We start from the raw sequence: 25201 nt of genomic DNA, 5'->3' as shown, positions 1-25201 counted from the left end.
GTTTGACCCAAATCAATTAAGTCTGATACTACATTCAACCAGGTTTATCTCAAACCAGTTTCAGCCATTTTCAAACTGTATTATGTGCACTGAACATCTGTTCTGTTACAGGTTTAAAACAGTTTCTGATCACTTAAACCAGTTTATGTGTAAAGTCTGTCCCTAGCCAATGGGGTGTAATGAGAATGTATGTATCAAAACATGTGGATTGTGCCCTCCAAGCTGTAGGCCCTGAGTCAACACCTCTTTCTTCTCCTCTGCTCAGAAATGGTCTAGAGCAGAGGTTCCCAAACTTTTTCTTATTATGTACTGCCTTCCAGATTTACCAGCTGCTCATATACCCCCACCAGAATACATTTTATATTTTAAGGGATTAAATGCCAATTATAATGAAAATTAAACCTGCCGTTACACAATTTCTCCTGTGTACCCCTCAGAGATGTCTTGTGTATCTCTAAGGGTACGTGTATCACAGTTTGGGAACCCCTGGCCCAGAGAATGATATCTCTATGACTGAAGAATTGCCAGAATTGTGGCAAGAAAATGCTTCTCCATGCTTCCCTTCTGGGCTACAACTTTTTCAGTCTACATGCGACAAATACATAGGAACTTGGTATGTTGTGATTACATTTTACAGATGTGATTTATGTAATAATAAATTTAGCAACTTTGTCTCTCATAAAAAGGTAAAGTTCTATATGAAATAAAAACTTAGAACTTATAGACCACATTCTGCTCTCATTTATACTGTTGTAAACCCAGAGCAAGATTTTTGCAGTCAGTAATATTGTAACTATCTTCAATCAAAAGTATTGGAAAATTCACCTTTTCAGGATTGTAACATTAAAATGTAGAATATAAATATATTTAGTAGCCATTTTATGTTACATGGGAGGAAATGAAAATCAAAATGGCTCACTTGCTGATGCAGTTTCACAGACAAAAGTGATCAACTCATCTTCAATCTTCTTAAAGGCATCAAAATCATCCACAAAGAAGACGTGTCTTTCACTGGGCTTGCTGCCAATATTAACTAACTCTGAATAGTCAGCATCTGCCACACCAATAGCAAAAATGCTGAAACCTATAAAGGAAAAAGGAACATTCTTACAATTAGTTCAAAATGTAGAAATAAAATTTAAAAAACACAAAGACAATATTTGCTTTGGCCTCTTTCCTGGCTAAATGCAAAAGTGGAAAATGTCTGAATCATTTTTCTAAAACAGAAAGGAAAAGTCACACGTGTACCCCAAGTAAAGTCAATACACTGCATACTCAGAGCAAGACTTTTTCCATCATTTTTATTTTTTATTTTGAACACTTACTCTGGTAGTTTAACCATATGCTTCAGTACAATTTACTCTGATGTCACCTTAGCAAATGTTCAGGTGTTGCTGAATAGGGAAGGGTTTACTCACAATGTTTAAGCATGTATTTTAATATTTTGATGAACTCAAGAGTACATAGAACGTAACAAAAGAGCCCACAATTGTAGTCTATTATAAATACAAAGGCCAGAAATTAAATTTCATGCTATTCTTTTACAGATTTCATTCTATGCAACATACTAATTGGGGTTTTAAACCTGCTGCTGCCTCACCCATAAACATCCCTATTTATAAATATTTTAGTTAACTAAGGATTAAACAACACCTGTTTAATCAGGTGTGCCTGATTAAACAGGTAGTCCTGCTCCACCTATTATGCCCAAGCCTGATTTGGAAGATTGGGAAGGCCACCTGATCCTACACTTGTTAAGAGGAGCTGTGATTATGCACCAAAGCATTTCCTAATGTTTTCTTTTCCACATATGATCACAGAAACAACTTAGTATATTGTCTGGAATCCTGGCAATGGATATATTGTTCTTATATGGCTTGATCTATGACCAGCACTAGGTAATGGGAGACTTCCCTTTGACATTGAGGGGTTTGGAAGATATCCAGAGAGATACCTAAAACCTCTTCAGCCCTCCAGGAGCAGGACTCCTAGCAGGGACCCCATCCCCCAGAACTCACTTCCCTCATAGATGCACACGTTTTCAGCATAATAATAATTCTTAATGTTTACATTATGATAGGACCTCTTTGTGGTAGACACGCTCTATACATGTAATTAAAAGTATGTTTCTGCTCTCAGCTGCTACCAAGCTAAACAGATCAATCTCTCTCACTCTCTCTCTCTCACACACACACACAAAAGCAGAAGGAAAGAGAATTGATTTGCCTGAGGTCCCATAGAGGCAACAGCAAAACCCACATCTCTTAACTCTCATTTCATGCTCAATATCCAACATGTTGTGCAAAAGACATGGGTAGACAACTAGACTCAGTTGAGGGATCTTATTTTTTTCATTGAGTTCTAAATGCTATTTAATAGCAATGATCCCATAACTGGCACATTTTAGAAATAATTTAATAAATGGTTCATATCCACAAACAAATATATACAGACATATCTGACTTTTGTCATTCTGCTTCTCCAAAATCCCGGCCCTTTCTTTGTTCTCTTGCTGACTCATAAACTATTAGTCAATTTGTGGGCAGGGAGCTTATCTGTGCTGTGGTGCCTAGTCCATTTTGGAATATGACACAAATCTCAATAACAATAACTAGATAATTAAAAATCTAATCATCATGTTCATAAATGACAGCAGTAGATAATATAAACTCTAACATGGGGAGTAAAATAGCCCTAAGATAATTATTGTAGATAAGTAGTAGATCAGGAGCAATGCATATGAAAGGTGCTTCAAAAGGTCTCCTGTCTGTAAAGATATAATCTTTCAGATTGCCCTTAATTGTGAAATTACAATTCATGCATGATAATATAGACTCTGCAGGCATTTGAACAGTCCTGTTGACTGCTGCATGATTCTAAATGACCCCACTAAATGAGCCAATAATAAAAAATATATAAAATACTAGTCAATTCCTGGCAAAATTCTTAGTTTCCTAGGGTTGCTATCTGGTTTCTACTCACTAGGATTAAAATTATAAGGCCTTCTGTGGTAGGAAATAGCCTTAGCTTGTGTCTGGGTTTAATCACAATAGCTTAGGAGAAAAATGAAAATGCAAACATTTCCCGTTATAGCACATGTTACCATCTAGTTGCATATCTCTGGAAATTTTGTTCACATCATCTTGTGATCGTCCATCAGTAATGACCACCAAAACCTTTGGGATGCCCCTTCTTATGCCTGAATCAAGGGTAAACAAAGCTTCCCGTGCATGCTTAATTGCTCTGCCTGAAATGAAGGAAATAGGCAACATAATAGCAGTATAGAAAGAAGCTGGTTCCTATTAGCTTTTCAATTAAAGCATGAAATATAGATAAAAGAGCAAAATGCCATATAAATTATTAGGTCACGATTTTCAAAAGCATTTACATAAAGTTGGAATTAGGTGCCGTAATAAGTATCCTGAAATTGAAAAGGTGCTGAGCACCCATTAACAGACTGATTTTGGGAGGAACTACTCTGCACTTCAGAAAATTAAACCAGTTATTTAAAAGTCTAAATGTGGATTTAGGATCCTAATTTTGAATCTAGCTTTTGAAAATGTCAGTCCTTGGCTTTGGTGTCTTTTGTCTTTTTAGGTTTAGAAGACTATCTAGCCAAATCTTGTGCCCTAAACCAACATCAAAAACAGCCTTGGCTTGAAGACTGTCTCTGGTAGTCAGGCATGATAAAATCCTTCCTGCCCAGGTCACAGGGCAGCAGATAGAGTACCTTTACTTAACAAATACCAACGTAGCATTTTCTGTAGTAAATGGAAATATGGAAATCTATAACTCTGGTCAGAACAGTAAGTCAACACAATGCAAACAGATGCAAGATATTTTTGTGTAGCCTAAGAACAATAAGCCACATGGCCCTGAATAAAGAAAGATTTTAAGTCTAAGGCTGTCAAATAATTAAAAACATTGATTGTGATTAGTTGTGTAATTAAAAAAATTATTTGCAATTAATCACGTTTTTAATCGCACAGTTAAAAACTCAACCTTATGCATAGAAAAACTTAAAATTATGCAAGTTCTTTGTATGGTTGTGGAGTGGGTGTGGGGTATGTGTGTGGGGGGGGTGGGATTTGTGGGGGCCCTGGGTGTGTGTGTGGGATTTGGAGCCTGGGGAGAGGGGTCCCCACATGTCTTGGCAAGATGCTGGGTATTGTGGGTCAGGAGTAAGGGGAAGCAGCAGGGCTTGGGGATTGTGGCTTGGAAATGATGGGCAGGAGCAGGGCATGGGCATATTACCACCTCCACAGGTGTCCTCTTTTCTGAAACTGGAAATATGGGAACCCTACAGGAACACAACCCAGCAGCATGTAGAGAAGCACTCAGCAGGTAAGTCTGCGGAGAAGGAAAGGGCAGGGTGTGCAGATTGAGGCCACCATGGTAAGGGAGGGAGTGGGGTAGGAGTTGGGCTGAAAGGGGGTCTGGGGCCAGGGTGGGTCATGTGACAGAGCTGTGGGAGGCTTGTCCAGGATGGGCAGCGTGGGGGGTGCAGCTCCATCCAACACTGCGCATTCCCTGCCTGCCCAGAGGCAGGAGGCACAACATAGTGTTGTGTGGCTCCCAGGGCAAAAGCACAGCAGGGCACAGAGCCCCAGCCTGCAGCAGGTAGCCCACCTCTGCCCCAAGCACAAATCCAGGGGGGCACATGGCCTCCTGTATCTTCCCCAGGAATGCACGCAACAGCAGAGAGCTGTGCCCCCCTCCCCCAGGATTAGCCTCCAGCAGCTCTGTCCCATGACCTGCCTTGTCCCTTCCCTCTCCCCCCTGCCCCTTCCCCTCCACAGACTTACCTTGTTAGATGCTGTTCTACATGCTGTTGAGTTGCATTCCTGGCCATGTGCAGGCTGCGGCTCCTCATGTATTTGTGTGTATGTGACTGTGTGTCTCTTCCCCCCACCCCCACTTTCCTGCTGCAGCAGCCCCAAGCCCACACCCAGGTTGCCCTGTAGTCCTTTGCACAGCCATCACTGCCCTACTGGGCAGCCCAGAGGCAGCAGTGGTAGCAGCAGAGTGGAACCCAGGTGCAGGCTCCAAATCCACGTGCACGCTTAACACATTAAAGAGCTACCCTGAGAACATAAATGCAAATATAATATTCCCAGTTATCAGTCCTGTTATTCTCCCAATGAAAAATACACTCTCTTCTAGGACATAACTTTCTTCACTCATAGGGTGCTTATGGATGTTTGGGGAGGTAAGGGGGAGGTTAGATTGTGTTAAAAAGGGCCACCCAGTCTAACTTATTTTGCCCAGGTATGGACCTAATACTTAGATCCCTAGTCAGGTTGACCTAAGTGCAAACTGCATAGATGATCAGGACAGTTAGATCAGTCTAAAAATGGTCAACTCAATCCAAATTAACCCTACCTTCTGAGGTAGTCTTATTTAGATCAGGCTGGCCATTTTAGTTCATTCTAACTGTCCTGAACAGTTCTCAGTGCAGCCCAGGACCGGGAAAGCCCAGCAATTGGCCTTAGCTCCAGGGCTGTACTTCGCCTACCTCTTCCCTAGCTCCAGACTATTTTGTAGCTCACCAACCCCAGCCCCCACCTCCTGATGGACAACCCCTCACTGCATGGGCCAGCCAGCACCCCCCAACCCCAAGCCTGCCAAACTCCCCATACCACAAACTACTCCAGGTACTGGTTTTACTGGTATTCACTAGTGCTAGAATTAAGGAAGTAAGTCTGAGTCAGGGGAGGGGTGGGCGGGATGGGGGGTGTTGGTTCGCCAGGGGGCCATGGAGCTAAAAACAGCATGTGGTCTGGGGGGGAGGGGGATGAGAGCTCTCCAGCCCCCTAAAGCCTCCAGCAGACCCAGCTAGACCCCATGATTCTGCCTGCCACCCAGCCCCCTATGACCTCCGAGAGACTGCTTGATCCTCCAATCCCTCAAGCTCCAACCCCTCCCCATGCTAGCTTCCCCATCCAAACTTACCTTAGATTGGGTGACTATTTTTAACTTAATGTAACCCCCCTAACCTTGCTAAATGTTTGTACACACCCATAGTGAGATCCTCCTTTCTACCTGCCTAAATGTCCTGCAAATCCCTCACACTATCTCATTCTCCTATCTACCAACACATGTCCACATTACTGCCCATTTCAATCCTTATAGTAATTTGCCACCTCCCTTCAGCTGGCCCTTACAGCTTGATCAAAGCCCAGAAGAGAAAATGCAGATTATGTGAGAACTGCAGCAAACCAAAGTACTCTAGATGGGTGGGAGTGGGGCATTTCAGCATCCTGCTTTGCTTTTTCACTGCATAAGTTGCCTGTCCCCATATTTTGTCATAGCTATATCCTGCTAAAACACTTGGCAAACAGAAAGGTAATGCTGACTACAGAATCGGAATAAGAAAATATTTCACAGCCTGGGACCTCTCTCACCTGTTTTGGTATTTCCTCCCTTATATGCTATCTGCTGAATGGCCTCAAGAAGAGTTTCTTTTGTTTTGTAGGCATTCAGTTTAAATTCCGTCCTGGGATCATCACTGAACTGTGCTATTGCAACCTGTACAAAGAAGGCATGTTAGTTCCTAAATGCTGCCCTGGGCATAAACCAGGGCAAGTGACTCAATTCATTTAAAAAGAGAATTATCTTGACTTCTGCTCTGCCTATACATTGAAACCAAAACTTTTGAAGTAAAGTTTAATTTTATTCTCTGAAGCTTTGGCAGCCAGCTAACACTCTGTGGTTTCACTGGGTGTGTCTACACGGTCATTAATGCGCTATAGTTACTAGGTATCCAGGTTGTAGCTGTATTGATTTAGAGGAAAAGGTAATCAGGACTTGTAGTAAAGATATCTTTTATTAGACCAACACAATTTTTGCATAGAAATTTCTTTCATTGCAAGCTTTTGGGCACAAACACCCTTCATTAGGCATTGGAGAAAAGATTGTAAAAGTTCTCCTGGGTAGGAATGAAAGTTCATATTTCATAGGATTTCACAGAGGAGTCAATAGATGGAAAACTTCTCTGGGCTGTCAGTAGTTACTACACATTTAGTTTAGTACTTCCTTAATGAAATACTAACTGAATATATAACTACATTTACTGCGCAGTAGCACTGGCACATGTTTTTTTGTGAAAGTTACTGCGCAGCAGCCTAATAACTATGCAGCAGCTTATTAGCACTTTTTTGACCAATACACTACTGTGTAGTGTTATTAGGCTACCACACAGTAAGCATCTTGTGTAGACGTGCCCGCTGAGTAGTAAACAGGATGAGAAAAGTCATTTCCACTTTGGCAAAAGTATTTTTTGTGTAACTAAAGGGCATAATCAAATACACAATTGCCCACATCTGCGGTTGCTACTCACACTGTCCCCACTGACTTCACTAGAACCAATACTTAGCTGGAACTAGAAACAACATAAGAACTTATCCTTGAACTATTTCCTCTCCTAGGCATGTTGCTATATAAGTCTGCCTGCTCATCTCAAATTTATAAGCTGCAGCAGAAGAATATTCAAATGTAATACATAAGGTCTTAAACTTGGATAGAACGTATTTAACTCCAGACATTCGGGGCATGTCTACACAAGATGCTTAATGCACAGTAACCTAACAACACTGTATAGTAGCATGCAGGGCAACAACCATGCTAATACGCTACTGAGCAGTAGTATTAGGCCACTGAACAGTAAGCATCACTAAAAAAACCATGAGCCAGCATTACTGTGCAGTAACTGTGGTTACCACGCATTTAGTTAGTACTTCATTAAACAAGTTAGTACTTCATTAAACTAAATGCACAGTAACTACGGCACATTAATTAATGTTTAGACGTGCCCCCTGAGTGGTCTCATTGGCTTCAATGAGGCTACTTTGCTTAAAGCTAAGTAGGTATGTAAATTTCTGCAGGATTTGAAACTACATGAAACAAACTGATATTTTGAATAAAAAATTTAGAGGAAGTGGGTTTCCTACAGCATTTGTCAAGAGTTTTGGGTGCTGACACTATCTGAATACTAAAAAATGAAATGTTAAAATAGTTTGATTTAAACAATGACATATTTAGCTGTATTTTGAAGATATTACAAGAAAGCAATGACTGGATTCACACAGTTTTCTGTGCTTAAAATTCTGAAACACTCAGGTGGCCCATATTCTAAATAAAATGCTTTAGTTTATTTTTAAAAGATTTTGCTAGAAAAAAGGCCAAAGAAACAGAAATACAAACGGAAAATGCTTTAATGTCACTTGAAAAGAAACCTGGTTTCTTTGCATATGTAGATGAAACGGAGCCCCTAAATTGAAGCGTTGGGTTTTAAAACCCACCGCTTCAATTCAGAGTGAACTAAACCCCTGTGTCATGCACACATCCCACACTTACCTGCCTCTCCAGTGGCAGGGAGGGGAGGGTGAGCTGCCAGCGGGTGGAGCAGTCCCTAGGTTGCAGAGGGGGCTGGTGCTTCCCTCTGTGGCAGCTTCTGGAGAGCTGCAGAGCTGCACGGAGCCCAGTGCTTTGCTCCGCGGCTGCACCCCAAGTCATTTAAGGTACGTTTTGCCACTGAATTTCCTACAGCAGCTGGAATTAATGTGCAATATGCCACCGAGGCATGCAAACACCGACACCATTAAAGTGGTGCAAAAGCATTTAGCTTGCTTTAAAGTGTCATCCATACACCCCCAGGTTTCGTCTACACATGGCATTAAGTACTGGAATTGAAATTACCTCATGCAGAGGACTAGTCAAAAGATCCAAGGTCCTCTTGAACCTAGGAGCCCTTTAAGCCTAACATGGTTAAGGCGTAACAGCTTCTGTAACCAACAACATTCAAGAGACTGATACAGCTAATATCCTCTCAGCTGTCCTCAATTGCCCATTTAGAGGTGGAGTGACTGGGACCAGCCTTTTGTATAAGCCTAAAGTAGGGCTTGAATTTACACCTCTGGAGCCACAGGGAGACATCTTAATCACTCTGTCACCATGCCCCACAGAGGATTAATACAAAGGCTAAATGCCAAGAAAATCTCAGTGTAAGGATTTAAGGGGGACTGAAATGGCTTTGGGCTTCAGGCTTTGAGCTGTGAATTTTATCACATAAATCATATTAAAAAAAGTTACTGCAACTAAGCTGCTTTTATCAGCTTCTCCATATTGTCTAAAGACTTATGAAATAATGTGAATTAGTTTGAGTAGGTTAATATCAGACATGAGTTTCAAATATGCAGTTATGCATGCATAACTCTCTCCCAGTTTCCCCCGCAGTCAGCCTCCCCTCCTTCATTCCCCCAATCTCTCTTGCTGTTTGTTACCTGAGTTCCATCAGGACCAATCCTGTCCAAGGCTCCAACAGTGCTATACAGAAAGCTGATTATTTTGTTGAAATTATCATCCCCAATGCTCCATGACCCATCCACCAAGAACACCAGGTCAGCTTTGGCAGCTTTACACACTGAGGAACAGCAAATATTTCATAATCAGAGTGATGCCTCAGATCCTCTTGTCATATTATAAAATGTTTAAGAAAACAGGCCTCTAATGAAAAAGTATCATGTTCAGTAATTGTAAGTCAGGCCAGCAATCAACTCTGCTGGCATGTACCCCAGTACAGATGCAAAATCAATGGTGCTTGGCAAGGTATTTGGGGGAGCAGGAGAGGTCTGCACTAGCAGAGCTGTTTTCAGACTGTGGCAAAAGCCTTTCAGGTTCTCAAATATCAGGACATTTAAAAAAAAATTATTACTAAAATAGTGTTGTAAATGCCTTTATACTGCCTGACATGCCAAGCAGATGTATAGGAAGCAGGAAAAGGAGTCCTCTGCTGCCAGGCTGTGATACTGTTCTGTGGAAAATCCATCAGTAGCATGCAAGCAAGCAAGCTTCACAGCACCTCATGCTCTCCAGCTATGACGGCAGGGTTGATACAGTGGTGAACATCCCATCCCACTCAACCCTAACCCACTGCCATCATGCAGAAGGTCCCCGTGAAGCTGAACCCAGTGTCACACAGGAGTTGCACACTCCTCACAAGGCTCCCAGGAGTCTTTTACCTCCTTCACAAAGAAAATTCAAATAAATTCCTGGGGGGAAAAATATAGTCATAAATTGATCTCAACCTTTAAAAATGGTATCACTTAGAAGAAATCTGCCTAAACGCACAGCATTGGGCAAAGGAAATGCAAAAACATGGCTGGTTTTGTAGTTTGCAGTGGAGATTTATCCTTTTTGCATGGACTTCTATGCAGTTCCATAAAGCACAATAAGTCTTCTCTTTCCTTCCCTGTGGATCAAATCCTCACCTGGTGCAAATCACTGAAGCTCTACTGACTTCAACCTAAGGATCTGGTAAACTACATGTTAAACTTACTATGTTCAGTAGCGGTGCCACAAAGCACCATGATCTATTCGGGATACCTCCTAAGTGAGAGGCAGTGTAGCTGCACCTATGTGGCACTGAGGGTAGGCTAACTGGCATGCAAGCCAGCAAACTGCCCCCCTTACTCAACAGTACTAACTAGCTATCCCACTGCATTGTGCAGAAGTGATTACACTGCTTCCAATTTAGGTGGCAGCCCATACAGAGCAGCACAATGTGCTTAAGTACACAATTGCCAGATTGACAAGGTCTGCAGTCCTGACACAAACATCTACAATAATCTATATGAGAGTCAGGACAGTTTACAAGAGACTGACAAATAAATGGAATGCCACATTTAAAGAGGAAAATCATTAGTAGAGTAAGTGAACATGGCATATGCTTTCCCCATTACAAAAGGTGGATTATGTGGAAAAAAACCTTCCACTGAATGTTTAATATCTTTTAGAATATATGACATAGAGCAGAATGTACCTGTTACAGAAATATTGTGCATATGATTTACGTGATTTGTGCTCTGCATAAAACAAAACTCTTAAAAACATAAACACCTTGAAGAATAAAACACAATTCATTCTGGAAATGCAGGTGCTCGGCTTATGTGAACCAGCCCAGCTCCAATAACTTCAATGGGATTACATCAATTTCTGCCAACTGAGATCAGGCAGTTGAGGTCCATAAAAGCAGCTAAAAAGCAGAACACGATAATTCTTTGTCAACTTTTCAAAATCAGAAATTGCTTACCTTCTTTTGCAGGAGGAATTGTAGGTGGGGCAGGTGTTGTTGAAGGAGAAGTTGGTGGTTGAGTTGGCAATGGCACTAAAGAGGAAGAAAAAAGAAATGCAAAAAGAAGGATTATCTGAAGGCTTGGTCTATTTTAGTCACTTGAGATATTCCCCTTTTTTTGTTGGCAGGTGTATTTTCAGCTACTTATATGATCCCCATGGTAGTTTAGTTACGTGTGTGTGTGTGATGAGTACTTCTCCTAGTTGGCAAAATAAGGGCAAGGAACTACTACTATTATTAGCAGCTCAAAGCTAAATCGTGGCTTTGCTACAACTCTGTGCATGGCACAGCTGTAACAGGAAGCAGTCTCCAACCTGACAAGGTGCAAATACCTCTCAGATTCCACCTGCTTTGAGGAGGGCATACTCTGAGCCAAGTCCTACAAAGCAAACACACTGCCAGTGTCCCAAATACAGCTCCCCTTTCCCATCCTGACACTTCCCATTCACTTGCCCAGGAGAGGAAGCAGGTGCTTTTCACCCACCCTACAAAGGCCCAGTGCTGCTGTTCACAATACTGATATCCAGAGCAAGAGATGCCTGATATTGCCTCACAGTTGTATGTGGGCATACAGAAAAGACATCCATCTGGCTCTAAGGGAAATCTTCACTAGCTGAATGGTAGGGACTCAAGCTTGTTTCTAGCAGGAGACCAAGTTTCTTGCCCCAACTTCAAAGGAAAGTGCGGGATCCAGAAATTGTCTCTGCTGCTTCCAGATTTTTTGCACAATTTGACAATTTGCTTCTCTGTTCTTATCTCACAAACAGATGAGCCTCTGAATGGCAGCCTCCCAGAAATGTAACTGAATAAATGATCAGCTCCTGACAGCTTTGCTGTGGTTGTGACATTGATTGAGCATAGGAGGAGCTTTATTTAGTGAGTTCAATACAGTTTTAGGCTGAGCTCACAATAGGGAACATGCACGTGCTTGATTTCTACATTTATAACTGAGGAAAAGTCCCCACCCTTGCCCAACAACATTCTTTCCAGTATTCTCACTATAATCATCATAGAGAACCACAGGTGATATAGCTACATTTTATTCCTGGAGGGAAAACTGTATTCAATATTCTCTATAATATATACAGTGTGTTTATGGTTACAGGTGGTGATGACAGTTAGACATAACTATCCTTCAAAAAAAAGATGCCACTGCAAGATGGGCATGTAACAGGATTTGTATCCTCCTGGCTACATCTGTCAGCTCCAGTCTCATTCCAGCTCAGACTCACTGGAATTTTCCCCATTGACCTCAAAATAAGGTCTATGAATCACCTAAGTGTAACTTTTGAGTTTTGTATTGGTGCAGGGTAGGTTCAAGGGCTCCTAGCTATAAAAAAAAAGGCCAGGAAGAGATGCAGTTTGTGTACTAAGAAGAATGCACGCGCTGCCTGAGGCACCAAATCTGTCCAATGGTACCCCAGACAGCTCAGGTCTTCATTTTGCTTAACAAGAACACTGTTGTGGAACCAACCTCTTGAGCCATTAAGTCCAGACCCCTGCATTCACAGGCAAATATTAACTGAAGGAACCACCAAAAATCATGGCTGCAAATCCTCACTCACAACTACAAGGCACAGTACCTAAAACACCAAGCACATCCTACCGGTAAAAGCAGGGGAGATGAAGGCATGGCTAATGTCCTGCCACTGCAGTGACGTGGAAGTCACTGCTTACCAGATGCTCAGAAGATCCTAGGAAAAGGACCACATCCCATGCTAAATAAAAGCAAACCCCCCATAGTCTATGCCAATCTAAGCTAAGAGAAAAACTCCTTCCTGACTCCACATTTGGCAATCACTATGACCCCAGGTAGAAAAACCCAGAAGCCAGTACAATTCATAAGCCTTCTGTGCATAACTTGGCTTTAAGGGGAGAAGCGAATGCTTCATGCTTTCTGAACAGTTTACCTTGATTAACACAGGAGCATGCAGACCACCTGGGATCCCCAATTTATTCTGGGAAAACAGTCCAAACTCCTATGCCTTGTTGTTCATTCTAGAAACAATACATAGCTATTGTCTTGCAACCCTCAGGAGATAACAACCCACTGTGTCCCATTAAGAGGGAAGCACAGTGCAGAACAAGAGTCAAAAACTCAAAAGAAAGAAAAAGAACACATAACTTTTATGTACCATCATTATACTTTGTTTCTAGCCTGTTATCCCTATTCAGAGCATCCCAAAGTTATCCAGAGGTAATAGTCTCCACTTACATGTGGTTTCCATTATGCTTATGCCAGGCCCCTCTAGCTCATGAAGATGTGTATAGATGCTGATTTTATACTCTGTGTCAGGTGTGAGATCAAAGAAGCAGTGTCGAGGGGTCCCTCCACCAAGGGTTACTTCTCTCTTTTTCCCATCTGGAATTATAGAAGGTACTGTTAAGCAGAATTGGATGTATTGCTTTATTGAATAAATGCTGTATTGTATTAAATAAATGATCTGAAAACTGAGGGCAATGTGACAGTAATAAAGGGCAATCGGTCATCAGAGGACTCTATACTGAGACACTTTCTGCTTTCAACCTGAAGGAAGGTCAGCCATGCATAGAAGCCCAGCACAAGACTGAAGAGTAGGTAAGCTCTCACAGAATTACATAAGTAAGTAGGGTTCAAGTGGTGCCTATGCCTTTTGCTTCAGAGGAGATAAATTTCCCTTCTCTACATGCAGGCCTCACTCCTGGCCACACTGCAATCATTCCTATTGACTTCAGTGGACTTTGACCTAAATTACCAGAAATGCCAGTTTTGTCAGTGCTTTGGAATCAAGTTTCTTTTCAGGCCTTTTGCTCTCCAGGCCCACAACGTGTTCGGTAAGTCCAAGACAGAACCAGCTCAGAACCATTTTAGCTGAGGAAGAATGATCATTTATTGGGATTTGAAGAGAATAGTTTTAATTCTCAACTAGAAAAATGGATGGACAATGAAGTGCAGGAAATCGATATTTTAATACCAAATCTACTTACATATCATACTCACCTTTTTGCCCCAAAATTAGTTTTGGGCAGTGGATTTTCTGCCAATAATAGAAGCACGGAGATTATGTTAGTTGGATACTGCTTCTTTTCTTTCTCTTCCCTCCAGCAGCTGCATGGAGGGAAGGACAGAGCTGATGGCTCTTCTAGGTTCATTATAATGTATGTATTTTCTGCTAATTGCTCTTTATTCCAGAGGTGTTAATGTTGCTTTCTCCTTTTTAATGGTCTTGATGTTCTGCTAATCAAGCTATCCTTTCTTTACTAATGTTGCTGTCTGCTAGCCACTCCTGATCTTTCTCCTCCTATTTCAAAGCCCCACAGATTACTTTTAGCTCTTTTCAAAATCTAGATCTGCCCATAGAGTCCAGTCTTCATTAGCAGAAACTGGTGGTTGCTCAGCCAAGCTGCTAACAATTTAGCTGTTAAATAGTTAATATTGTACCTTTTCCCTGAGCACTAGAGGGAGGGTGAAGATAAGGCTAAAGATAAGGCTCTGTCTCTGCTCTATGTTCCCATAACCCTGAAAAAATCTTTTTTCTCTCTTCATTCTGCATTCCCCAAACAAGCTGTTTTGTTGGGGGGGGGGTGTAATATGTGAGAAAATGCAGATAATTAAAATAAATCCCTCAACAAAAATAAGGAAAGAGACTACTTCACCTTCTATACAGCAATACTCAAATTACCAGCTGGTCCGGCTTGCTGCCAAGTAAAATCCATTTGATTGCTATCAGGATGAGTTGCACTAGTAGAAAGATAACTGATCATTGGTTGAATGAAATGCAGACAACTAGACAATGAAAGCTCTTCATGATCGATGCTAATAAGGAGCAATCTGAACTACTCTTTTCCTCATTCTCTTTAAATTAAGACTCTCCTGGCTAGGTTAGATACATTTCTGGCTGTCCTGATTGATAATGAATAGGGCAGTGAGGAAGCAGGACTTTGGCTAGCTCCCAGGTAAAAGGAAATCTGCATGCTCAATGCCAGCAAAGTTCTTTGCTTTCTGAACAGCTTGTCTGTATTCTAGACCTTTAAATAAACTTTATGTGAGTTCATCAATTGTAAAATAATGATCCTTCAATTATACAATCAAATTACATTTCATGGTATCTTTAGTTCATTTCATTAGATCTTAATAATTGCACTTGAAGTTATTCAAGCTTTTCAAAGGTGCCACTCTATGCAAAATACTAATTTTTCAATATAACAAGATAGCAAGTGTGTACCAAGAAAAAGTAAAATAGCTTGGATACATATAAAGCCTCCTCCAAACGGATAAAGCCAGTCTGACTTTCCCTGTTTAACCCTGGATACATTTAAAGAAAATATGAGACAGAGATTTTTCTTCATATTCCCTACAGAAAATACTGAAAGTGTCAATTTGCTTGTTGCCGGATTTCTCAGAACAGCAAAGACTCCCCATGCCTGAAGAAGGGTGACTGCGCCTGAAAGCTTGATAAGGACTTTTTTCCAACTACTCAGTTGGTCTAATAAAAGATATCACTTCTACTCAAAGAACCTGGCCTGCCATCAGGATGAAGAGCATTCATATAAAGCTAACTAATCACCAGCTGAAAGAGAGGTAGAATAAAACTCAATAATCCCACTTAATCACAAGGAGATCCCACTGCAAACACTGGTCTATGTTTCCTACTGATCCTTAGTTTAAATGAATTTACCAAGCTACCTCTTCCCTTCCTAATATCTCAGCTATTCTTTTAACACCTACAAACACACAGAGACTGCCTACACAGCTCCCTTCCCTCAGGGAGACTAGACTTCTCTGTTAATTTGCACCTGAATTGACCCAAGGTTCAAACATCCTCTCCCGCTTTTGAGGGAGCAGTCATCTACCCTGCTCCCCCATCACTCTACTCTTTTGGAAGCCAGCACATAGACTCATTCCCATACAGTTCAACAGACTGAAGCAGCAGAGGACCAGAGGACCCTAGTTTATTGTCCTTATGGCTAGAGAATGAGAGACTGACCAAGCCTGAGCAGGTAATTTAGCTGGGAGCTGGAAAAGAGTGGGCTTGAAATGCTGAGGTACAAAAAGGTAGGCAGCATCCAAAGACGCCAGAAATGAGAAGGTGCTGAAGGCTTCTGGATCTCCTACTAGATAAAAGGCAACATTAAGAAAGCTGGGAAAAAAGCATGTATAGACAGAGGGGGAAAAATCAGGGCAGTAAGGGCTGGCAGCTTAGAGATGGCAGCACTTTAAAGGCTCCAAGAATGTGGATAGCCATCCAAGCTTTTACTTTCAAAGGACTTTAACATAGAATCTTTTTTGGTTCATTCATCTTCAGTTTTGCCTATTTCTATTTTCTTCCAGTTATTGTAAATTCTAATGTTCATATTTTGTTACAATGTAATTACTTGTAGGAGCAAAGATTGGGATGGCAAACCCCATTTACAGCCAGTCTTGTGCTCATTCTACAAGCAGAATTCCTGCCAACAATAAAGTAAAGCGATGACAGAAAGATGTGCTGACTTACCCACAAGAGACTCTATAATGATCCTGTATGCTGTGGCATGTCTGTGAAGCTGCCACTGGGCACAAAGACTAGTCATGCGGACCTGATAAGCATCCAGCCTGGTCACACTCAAGGGCACTGCAATTGATGAGAAAATAAAGAAATTCACATCTTTATTCAATGCCATTAACACAAAAAATTATACAAGATAATTTTTTTTTAAAAAGCACATGAAAAAGTGAGCAACCATTTTTGTATTTAACTTTAATTCATCATTCAACTATGAATAATCTCAAGCAAATCTAATACAAGAAAGGCAAGAGAAAAATACACCCTTAGTCCAAGGATCTGGAACTTAAGAACAGCCAGTAAGTAATATTAGAAATGTTCGGAATAGCAAGGTTGTCACTGGAATATCAATCCCATTGTCAAAGTTGAATTCTATGGTCAGATCATACAGAAGGACTGCCTTACCTTGAAAAAGAAACATAGTTTTCATTACAGAAATTTATATCTCAGATAATACTATTTGAATAATAAATAATATCACATGCTTCATGACCTTTCTCTCATTAATATCAGCACAGTATTTTAAAGCTCTGTGCTTTCTCATGGAAAAAAAGGACTACCTTTCAATAATTTCCACAAAATACATAGAAAAGGAAAAGAACTCCACAGGAGACTTTATTCAGGGAGCTGTGCTGAGCTCAAGTTATACTGAAAAATGGCCCACAGAGATCTGAACAGCATGACATAGTTCTTACAGGTTTTGGCTATGCCTGACAGGGCATCGCTGAAGCCTGTTGAATATGAAGCAAATACTTTAACACTGTACTCTGTCCCACTGAATAGATTTAAAATCAGAATGGTGTTGATATCATCTCCTACAAAGGTCTCCAATGCTGGTCCAGGGACTGTGAAAAAGAAAAGAAAAGAAAAGAAAACAAAAGAATATTTTCAAATTATTGGGACTGGAAGGCATTAAAAAAAACTCATAATCTTCGGTTAGATTTCTAATTCTTAACACATCATTCTATTAGTTGCGGAACAGAAATTTAAAGATACTGTCTACCCAAAACATCTTATAATCCAAAACTGACACACAGAAGCCAGGGCAGAAGAGGGAATCTAGCAGTGGGATTCATTTAGAACTAGACACTGGTACCCAGGAAATCACTTCTTTGCTTTTAACATCTAACATCACTCTGAACAGTCAGCTGAAGATTCCTTTATGGTGGGTTTGTGTCAGGACCAGTAGGAGGTCTAAAAGATCTCTGCCAGCATAGTTATTCTTAAGAAGCAACTGCAAGCCAGCATAGCACAAAAGCGGCCTGAAGGTGATCCAAGCAATGTTGGAAACAAACATGGTGTAGAACTGCCCCGAGGTGGGGAGATACAACCAGTTCTTTTGCTACTTCCCTCTTAGCTGAATTCAATCTTTAGCAGGTGCACCAAAGAACTCAGATATTGGAGGCTGTTCCCTTTTTACCCCCTTCCTCCTTTTCTGTAATGTAACAAACTCACATCTAACAGTCATCATGGAAGTAATATATTCTAGAGGGAACAGGAAGAGGAAGGTGGCTCCTTGGTATTTAAAAAAAATGTGACCTTGCTCATAGTTTGCTGTACCTGGCACAGGGGACAGCACACAAAAGTTTATGGAGCATGGGCTGAAAGCAAGCCACAAATGAAATACTGGGGAGGAGAGGGGAGTGTTTAAATGGAAGTTTAGAGTTGACCTTTGCATTACTAAGAGGAACCTGCTTTTAAAAGTCGATTCAGGTTTCCATTTGCAATTTTTTAGTTTAAGCATGATTTCATAAAGATACTGAAGATACTGGAAAAGCAAAAGTGGAAGACCAAAAACAGTCCATTTTGAAAACTCACTGTTGATAGGTTTGTAGACAACCCTGTAACCCATTGTTGGGGAGGGAGGGGCATCCCAGCTAATGCGTAATCGGTTGTACCATTCATCTGAGACTCTTAAATTTCTGGGGGCAGAGAGAGGCACTAAAAGGAAAACAAATCATGAGTTTTCACAACTGTATCTCTTGCAAACACATGTACACACCATGGACACACACTTAAATAATAACCAACATCACACATAACTCAAGAATGGGTTTGGAGTTCTTTTAAACGCTGAGGAACAGCTCCCAAAAGCTCACAGGAACTGTCTGAACAAGGAACTAGGCCTACTGGTGTCAAATTCATCCATGGCATTATGCCAGTGGATTAAAACTGGAATATTTAAAGGTTTTATACTGATAATTAATTTAGACTGTTTTCTCTATCTCATAATCAAGCAATACCCAGCCCTCTTATTAATAAAAAGAGGACCAGATAAAGTAGAATCCAGAGATAATCATCTTATGTTTATATATTTCCTTTCTAGGCAAACTATCTCAAGGTGATTTAAAAATATAGGTCCTGCTCCTGTGAAAAACAAAAAGCTTGCTTAATAGAGCACTGCAACTCTTCACATACTTAAGATTCATTATGTCCCTATGTCTTTGCAGGACTTTGGATGATGTACAAATAAGAGACCCCATTCTATGCACCACTGAAAACCAGCCATTTATGAAGTAGGACATGGGAGCTGCTTAGCAGCACGGGGGGCATTTATACACATACCTTTTCATCCCGTGACACACCAGAGACCTAGCTGACACACACTCAGCTGTGCTGTGTGCGGTTGTATAAGTAATGAAATACATGTCAGCATGCAGAAAATGGCAATAGTGTGCTTCTGAAATAAAACATCTCTGATATGTTTTACTTCAAAAGCACACTACCATTTTCTCTGAGCTAATGCACATTTCACCACTTATAAAACTGCACACGCCACAGCGCTGGCCACTTTTAAAAGTGCCCGGCACTGCAGCACAAGCATATGTACAAATGCCCATAGTGACTAATATTAAAGTACAGAGGCAACTTAGTTAGAAAGAATGACCTATACTGGCACTTAGACAGGATTATAAAACTAATGTAACAACTGAAAAGAGCTTGACAGTTTTTTTTAATGATGTCAAATGGTCATGGATTTGCTTCTTAAATACATAATCTGAAATAAAATACAGCACAATAGCTGAGGCATTGGTATATCACTAATTCAGAAGGCTTGAATGTTACCTGCTGCACCACCAGTATCCCCTTTTACAGTACTGGAGTCTCCTTGGTGGACTGCCTAAGCAGTCTTACTCTTATAGGCTAGGGGCAGACATTACACATAAACTGGTTTAAGTGATTAAAAACTGGTTTAAACCTGCAACAGAACAGACATTCAATGCACATAAGCCAGTTTCAAAATTTTTGAAACCGGTTTGAGATACACCTGGTTGAATGCAATATCAGACTTAACTGATTTGGGTCAAACTGGTTTCTGCAATGTCTGTCCCAGACCCGAGCAACCTAGATGCTTTGGAGCCCTGGGTGGGGCTCTCTGCACATGCCTGCATTTCTGAAATGAAAAGGGAATGTCTATTGGTTCAAGCTTTGTAGGTTAAACTAGCCTGCAAAGATTGAATCAATTCAAGCTCAGGCTTTTTGAGTGTCTGTCCCTAGCCATAAAGTTTCTGCTACCTGACAGTATCCTAGAATAAGACATAATCAAACATTTCTTGATTAAAAACTATCTAATATAAACCAGACAATGCCATAGGACTAGTATAAGGTCGTTGATTCATAAGTTTCTCAACTGTTATGACTGAATTCACATCTTATATTAAATTCAGATGTGTTTGTACTGTTACAGGGAAAAAGTACCTAAAAGAAAACTTCTTTTTACTTACACCACTGCTTGGGTAAAAGCAGAAAGCTAGTACTTACGGGTCTTGCCAGGAGTGGAGACACTGACTCCTTCCCCATCAGAATAGACAGGAGTGACAGTAACTTTATATTCAGTATCTGAGAGCAAAGGCTGAAGAAGAACATGGTTTTGTCTTCCGGGTACCATTACCTGGAAGGTGGGAACAGCAGAAACAAACAAGACTGACTGTTAGCTTTCTGAACACTCTTATAATCATATATGATCTGTGCCATCATGCTCTCAAAGACTGTAAAGCAATTAATTCCTAATGACCAAATGTATACTGTAAAAATGTTTGTAATGCTGTATAATAAAAAAAATACCTTCCCAAAACAATCAGCAGACCTATTTATTATGTCTGTCTAAGGTTATATTGTACAAACAGAACCTTCCAGTAAAGGATAGTTATACCTGGATATATGACCTATAATTTAACTAAACCCATGGGCTGATAAATCTTTAAAATATTCATGCGATCAGTACCCAGTCTGGATGGCTACTATTCAAGCAGCTGTTTCAATATAAATGAAGAGGGAATGCATTGATTTTGTTCTGGATTTACTAATACTGAACCTGTTAAAGGCCAGTCTATATGTTTTTAGGAATTGTAACAGACAGGCCTTAAAAGAAGGGGAAAAGGAAATCAGCCTTTTACAGGAGAAGAAATACATATTCAGGAAATTAGGAGACATGAGTGGAGCAAGCTGAAGGCAAATAGACTTTGATCATTTTGGAGACATGAAATGACACTGAGCCTTTGGGAGAACAGAAAGAAGTATTGGCTACAAAAAGCAGGAGGAGCCCAAGTCAGTAAGACCCTAGGACCATGTTATCTAAATTCTGATCTAGCAGCCTGAGAAAGGAAACCAGAAAAACTAGACAGCTGCCAGGATTACAGAAACTATTTCAAACTTTTCTAAACTTAAATGGTTCTTTTTTTGTACAGTAAAAATCTCTTCTATTAGGTGAATGCCTTCATTAGACAATTTAGTTTTGAGTATCTGGGCAAAATGTATGTCACAGTAGTTGACTGACTTCATTATATATTTATCTCAGGATCATCTCTTGAGTTCTAGAATTTACCAATAACATTTTATTTCAAAAGAACCTGAATTCATGTGTGATATTACAAGCTCAGGACAATTAGAGGTAGGCACCTTGAACACAGACCCACTGTTTTAGGAGAGGCAGGCTCAGGAATACAAGATGAAATGTAAGGTCAAGGAAACAATGAACTCTCATGTCCTTCTCCAGACAGTACATCAGACTATCTGGGAAAGGCCAGTAGCAGATCAGGGAGGACCAAACAGCCTAGATATTCCTCCTTTTGACAATGACATTGTACTTCTATAAGGAAAGCATGGTGTCTTTAGAACATCACTTGTTTTTGTTAGGGTGACAGTATTTGAATCTTGGGGAGCACTGAATTTGCAGCTGAATAAAAGGCTATCACCTGTGGCATAGCAAGCTGCTAACCACAAGGTAGAATGGTATGTTAAAAGTAACATTGCAAAACATATAGGCAAGCATTTTCCTAACAATGTAGTACTGTTGTAAGATATATGCTCATTGTGTAAGAAGAACAGGATGCAAACCACTGGCTATCACTAGGAGATAAAGCAGAAGCAAAACCTTGGAGATAGTGAAGAAATCAGCAAAAGATCACAAGTGACCAAAAGAAGCAGGGGTCAGGGTCTTAGGCATGCACTCATAGCAAAAATACATGTAAATAAGCAAAATGCATAGGCAATTCCATGCTAATGAAGTAAACAGTAAACAGAGGCAGAGCTTAAAATGGGAAGGACTAAGGGTGGAACAAAGGAGGGACAAAGGTGAGGTAAATGTTAATGAGCATAAACCAAAGTGTATAAATACGGAAAGAACTAATGCTCATATCAGCTGGAGCATTGCCCAAAGCTGCCTCCATTTTGAATAAAGCTGCTGACGGGCAATGTGTGCAGGTGATGCGTGATGGCATTGATCCATTGTCTCCCTAGTCGTTAGGCGTCGCATGGAGTCGAGGTCTAACAGTTTTCATCTGTTTTTTTCTATTTTCTGCCCAAAACCTGCTGGCTTATCTTAGGTTGGTACTTGGTACACATGGAATCTCTTAAGTCAATTGAACTATAAGTTAAGGAAATTTACCCCTGTTCAACAAGCATGGGGGTTATACACAATACAGGCCTCTTTGCAGACAAGTAAATTCCACAGGGTAAACTGAGAAGACTTAGCCCATCAAGTATAACACAAAGTCAGAATTTTGCTCTAGATACAAAATATTCCATAAATATTTTATGTGGAATATCCTATGGAAAAATTGCTGGCTGCCTGAAACTGCAAGCTGTACACCAACTCCAGTGCTCCAAGATAGACGTCTAATTGTACAAACAAAACATAGAGGAAAATTTAATTTAGTGTACACAGATGTAAAGCTATGCCAAGAAAATACTTCATCAGTGTCCAAAACTAGTAATTAAGGCGAGACTGCTCAATTATATGAGCAGCCAAGACCCCCAAGGTCTTCACAGTCCAAGCCACTTCCTCACAGACCCCATTTCATGATCCAAGTTTTTGAAAAAACAATAAACAAACTTTAAAAAAATGAATACAATAGATTAAAATCTCCTCTTCACACATCTGTGCATCAGGCCTCTTCCATAGATAAATGTAGTTTGAAACAAAGAAAAACACTGTGGGCTTTCTGGAAAAGTAAAGCAACAAATACGATCCCTTCTGCATGCATTGTTATTCAAAAAGTTCAAAAGTAAAGGTCTTATTAAACTACCATGTACTGTAATGCAAAATTATATATTTTATTGAATCTTTGCTAGTGTTCTTGAGAATTTAGAAGCCTAACGATATTTCATGGGAGTATCGAGTGACTGAGATAGCTATTACTGAAATCTCATGGTAAAAAATGCAGGAAACAATAATTTTGTAAAATTACAATGAACTTACATCCATATTCAGCAAAGTGCATAGACTCCAAATGAGGAATCATGGAAAATTAGGGTTGGAAGGGACCCCAGGAGGTCATCTAGTCCAACCCCTCCCCCTCCCTCTGCCCCTACCCCCATCTACCCCCTGCACCTGCTCAATGCAGGATCACCCCAGCCAAGGCTTTGTCTTGCTGGGTCTTAAAAACCTCCAAGGGTGGAGATTCCACAACCTCTCTGAGTAACCCATACCAGTGTTTTACTACCCTCCTAAGGCGAAAGTTCTTCCTAATATTTAAACTAAACTTCCCTTGCTGCAGCTTGAGACCCTTGCTCCTTGTTCTGTCATCTGCCACCACTGAGAAAAGTCCAGCTCCATCCACTTTGGAACCCCTCTTCAAGAACAGACTTATGTGTTCCTACTTTAAACATGTTAAAAGTACCACTGACATCAAATGAGCTGCTCCACAGATACTAATAGAACTACCTGTATGTGTTGACCTCTCACTTAGTAAGTTTAAGCACCATCTTAAATCAGTGCTGCTAGTATACGTTTAATTTTAAGCATAATCTATAGCAATGTTTTACTTAGGTAAACTCATAAACACACGCTCACCTTTTACTTCACTGGAACTAGGGCTGAATTGCGGTCAAAGAATAAAGCATATACTTAAAATTAAGCATTTCCTTAAGTGCTTTGATGATTCAGAGCCAAGATGTATGATCCTAAAGTTTTTCCATTTATTTTAATAGGCATATGATCCAGCTTACAATTCATAAATATTCTGATAGCAAGAGTTTTAGTATCTTTACTACAAACCACTTTAAATTTCTTTTAAAATAATCAGTTGCTAAGTATTAAAACAGAACAACAATCTATATCATCATCCACTGAGTTTTATTTCAGTTTTTAAGTGACCTGAAAATTGTAAATCTGGGGGTTGAAATGAAGAAACTTCTGGTTATTATCAGATGAAATATAAGAATATTGCCCATTATGCAACATATGTTTTCTACTATCTTGTACTGTAGTATTACAAATATGGAATGTATATCAAGCAAATTTTCTAGCCCAAGTGAAACCCACTGTATTAGGAGTTAATTTTAAGGATCATTGCTCTGAAGTTAAAAAGGATAGCTAAAAAGGTAATTTTCTAGCAAAGCCTCATAAAAGATGGATGAATCTGAAATGAAAGAAACAATCACATTATTCATATTTTGGGAGAAAAAGATATTCAAGAAATTCCTTTCTTTGACCAAATTTACTGAGATTCTCTTTAAAGAAAAACAACAGAAAAAATGAAAAAAAGCAGATTGAAGGGAATATGAAAAACTATGCAATATAACCAATAACATTTCCTGTTGATATAAATATAAGTAAGATGCATGACTGAGACCCACATCAGGCAGCAGAACATCAGTGAAGGAAACTCACACATTAGTGAGGGAGGCTTTTATACATTGAACATCAACTTGGAGAAAGTTATTGAAAGTTTGAAATTTGCTCTATTTTAGGTATATGGTTAGCTCTAAATCTGAAAAATTGAGTAAGAACACAGCTCCACCACATTAAGAACATCTGAATGTAAAATCATGAATAAAGCCCCCAGAAATAATTAATTTGGCTCAAAAATCATATAATTATAAATTGACTATATGAGACTTTATAGAGGTGCAGCAATACATCGGTCCATATCTTATCAGCACCAATAAAAGGAAAATTGACATTATCAGCAATCTGCTTTTTTTTGGCTGATGTGGCCAATAATGTTGCTGATAAATGCCATGCATATGGGTGCAACCACAGCATAGAGTGCAGCCTGGCAGCTTGGAGAGTAGTATCTGGCTGCTAAGTTGGGGGGGGAGCGGG

The 25201-nt window shown here is 40.2% G+C and overlaps 1 protein-coding gene across 2 annotated transcripts in view; it reads right to left on the bottom strand.

The window, feature by feature from the left end:
• The window catches only part of COL14A1 (collagen type XIV alpha 1 chain), a 184646-nt gene that overhangs the window by 74962 nt on the left and 84483 nt on the right, over positions 1-25201 (bottom strand). For both annotated transcript variants that reach the window (XM_019552346.1, XM_019552340.1), the window contains exons 20-29: positions 20416-20545; positions 18472-18594; positions 17349-17498; positions 16606-16722; positions 13347-13493; positions 11090-11164; positions 9282-9421; positions 6405-6528; positions 3104-3247; positions 920-1084 (exon numbers count right to left, since the gene is read on the bottom strand). In XM_019552346.1, the coding sequence (XP_019407891.1) occupies positions 920-1084; positions 3104-3247; positions 6405-6528; positions 9282-9421; positions 11090-11164; positions 13347-13493; positions 16606-16722; positions 17349-17498; positions 18472-18594; positions 20416-20545 (1315 nt within the window). The remainder of the gene's footprint in view (positions 1-919; positions 1085-3103; positions 3248-6404; positions 6529-9281; positions 9422-11089; positions 11165-13346; positions 13494-16605; positions 16723-17348; positions 17499-18471; positions 18595-20415; positions 20546-25201) is intronic.

Source organism: Crocodylus porosus, unplaced genomic scaffold (assembly GCF_001723895.1).
Source record: "Crocodylus porosus isolate Cpor-Errol unplaced genomic scaffold, CroPor_comp1, whole genome shotgun sequence".
NCBI lineage: Eukaryota > Metazoa > Chordata > Crocodylia > Crocodylidae > Crocodylus > Crocodylus porosus.
This window is presented reverse-complemented; position numbering and strand designations above follow the sequence as displayed.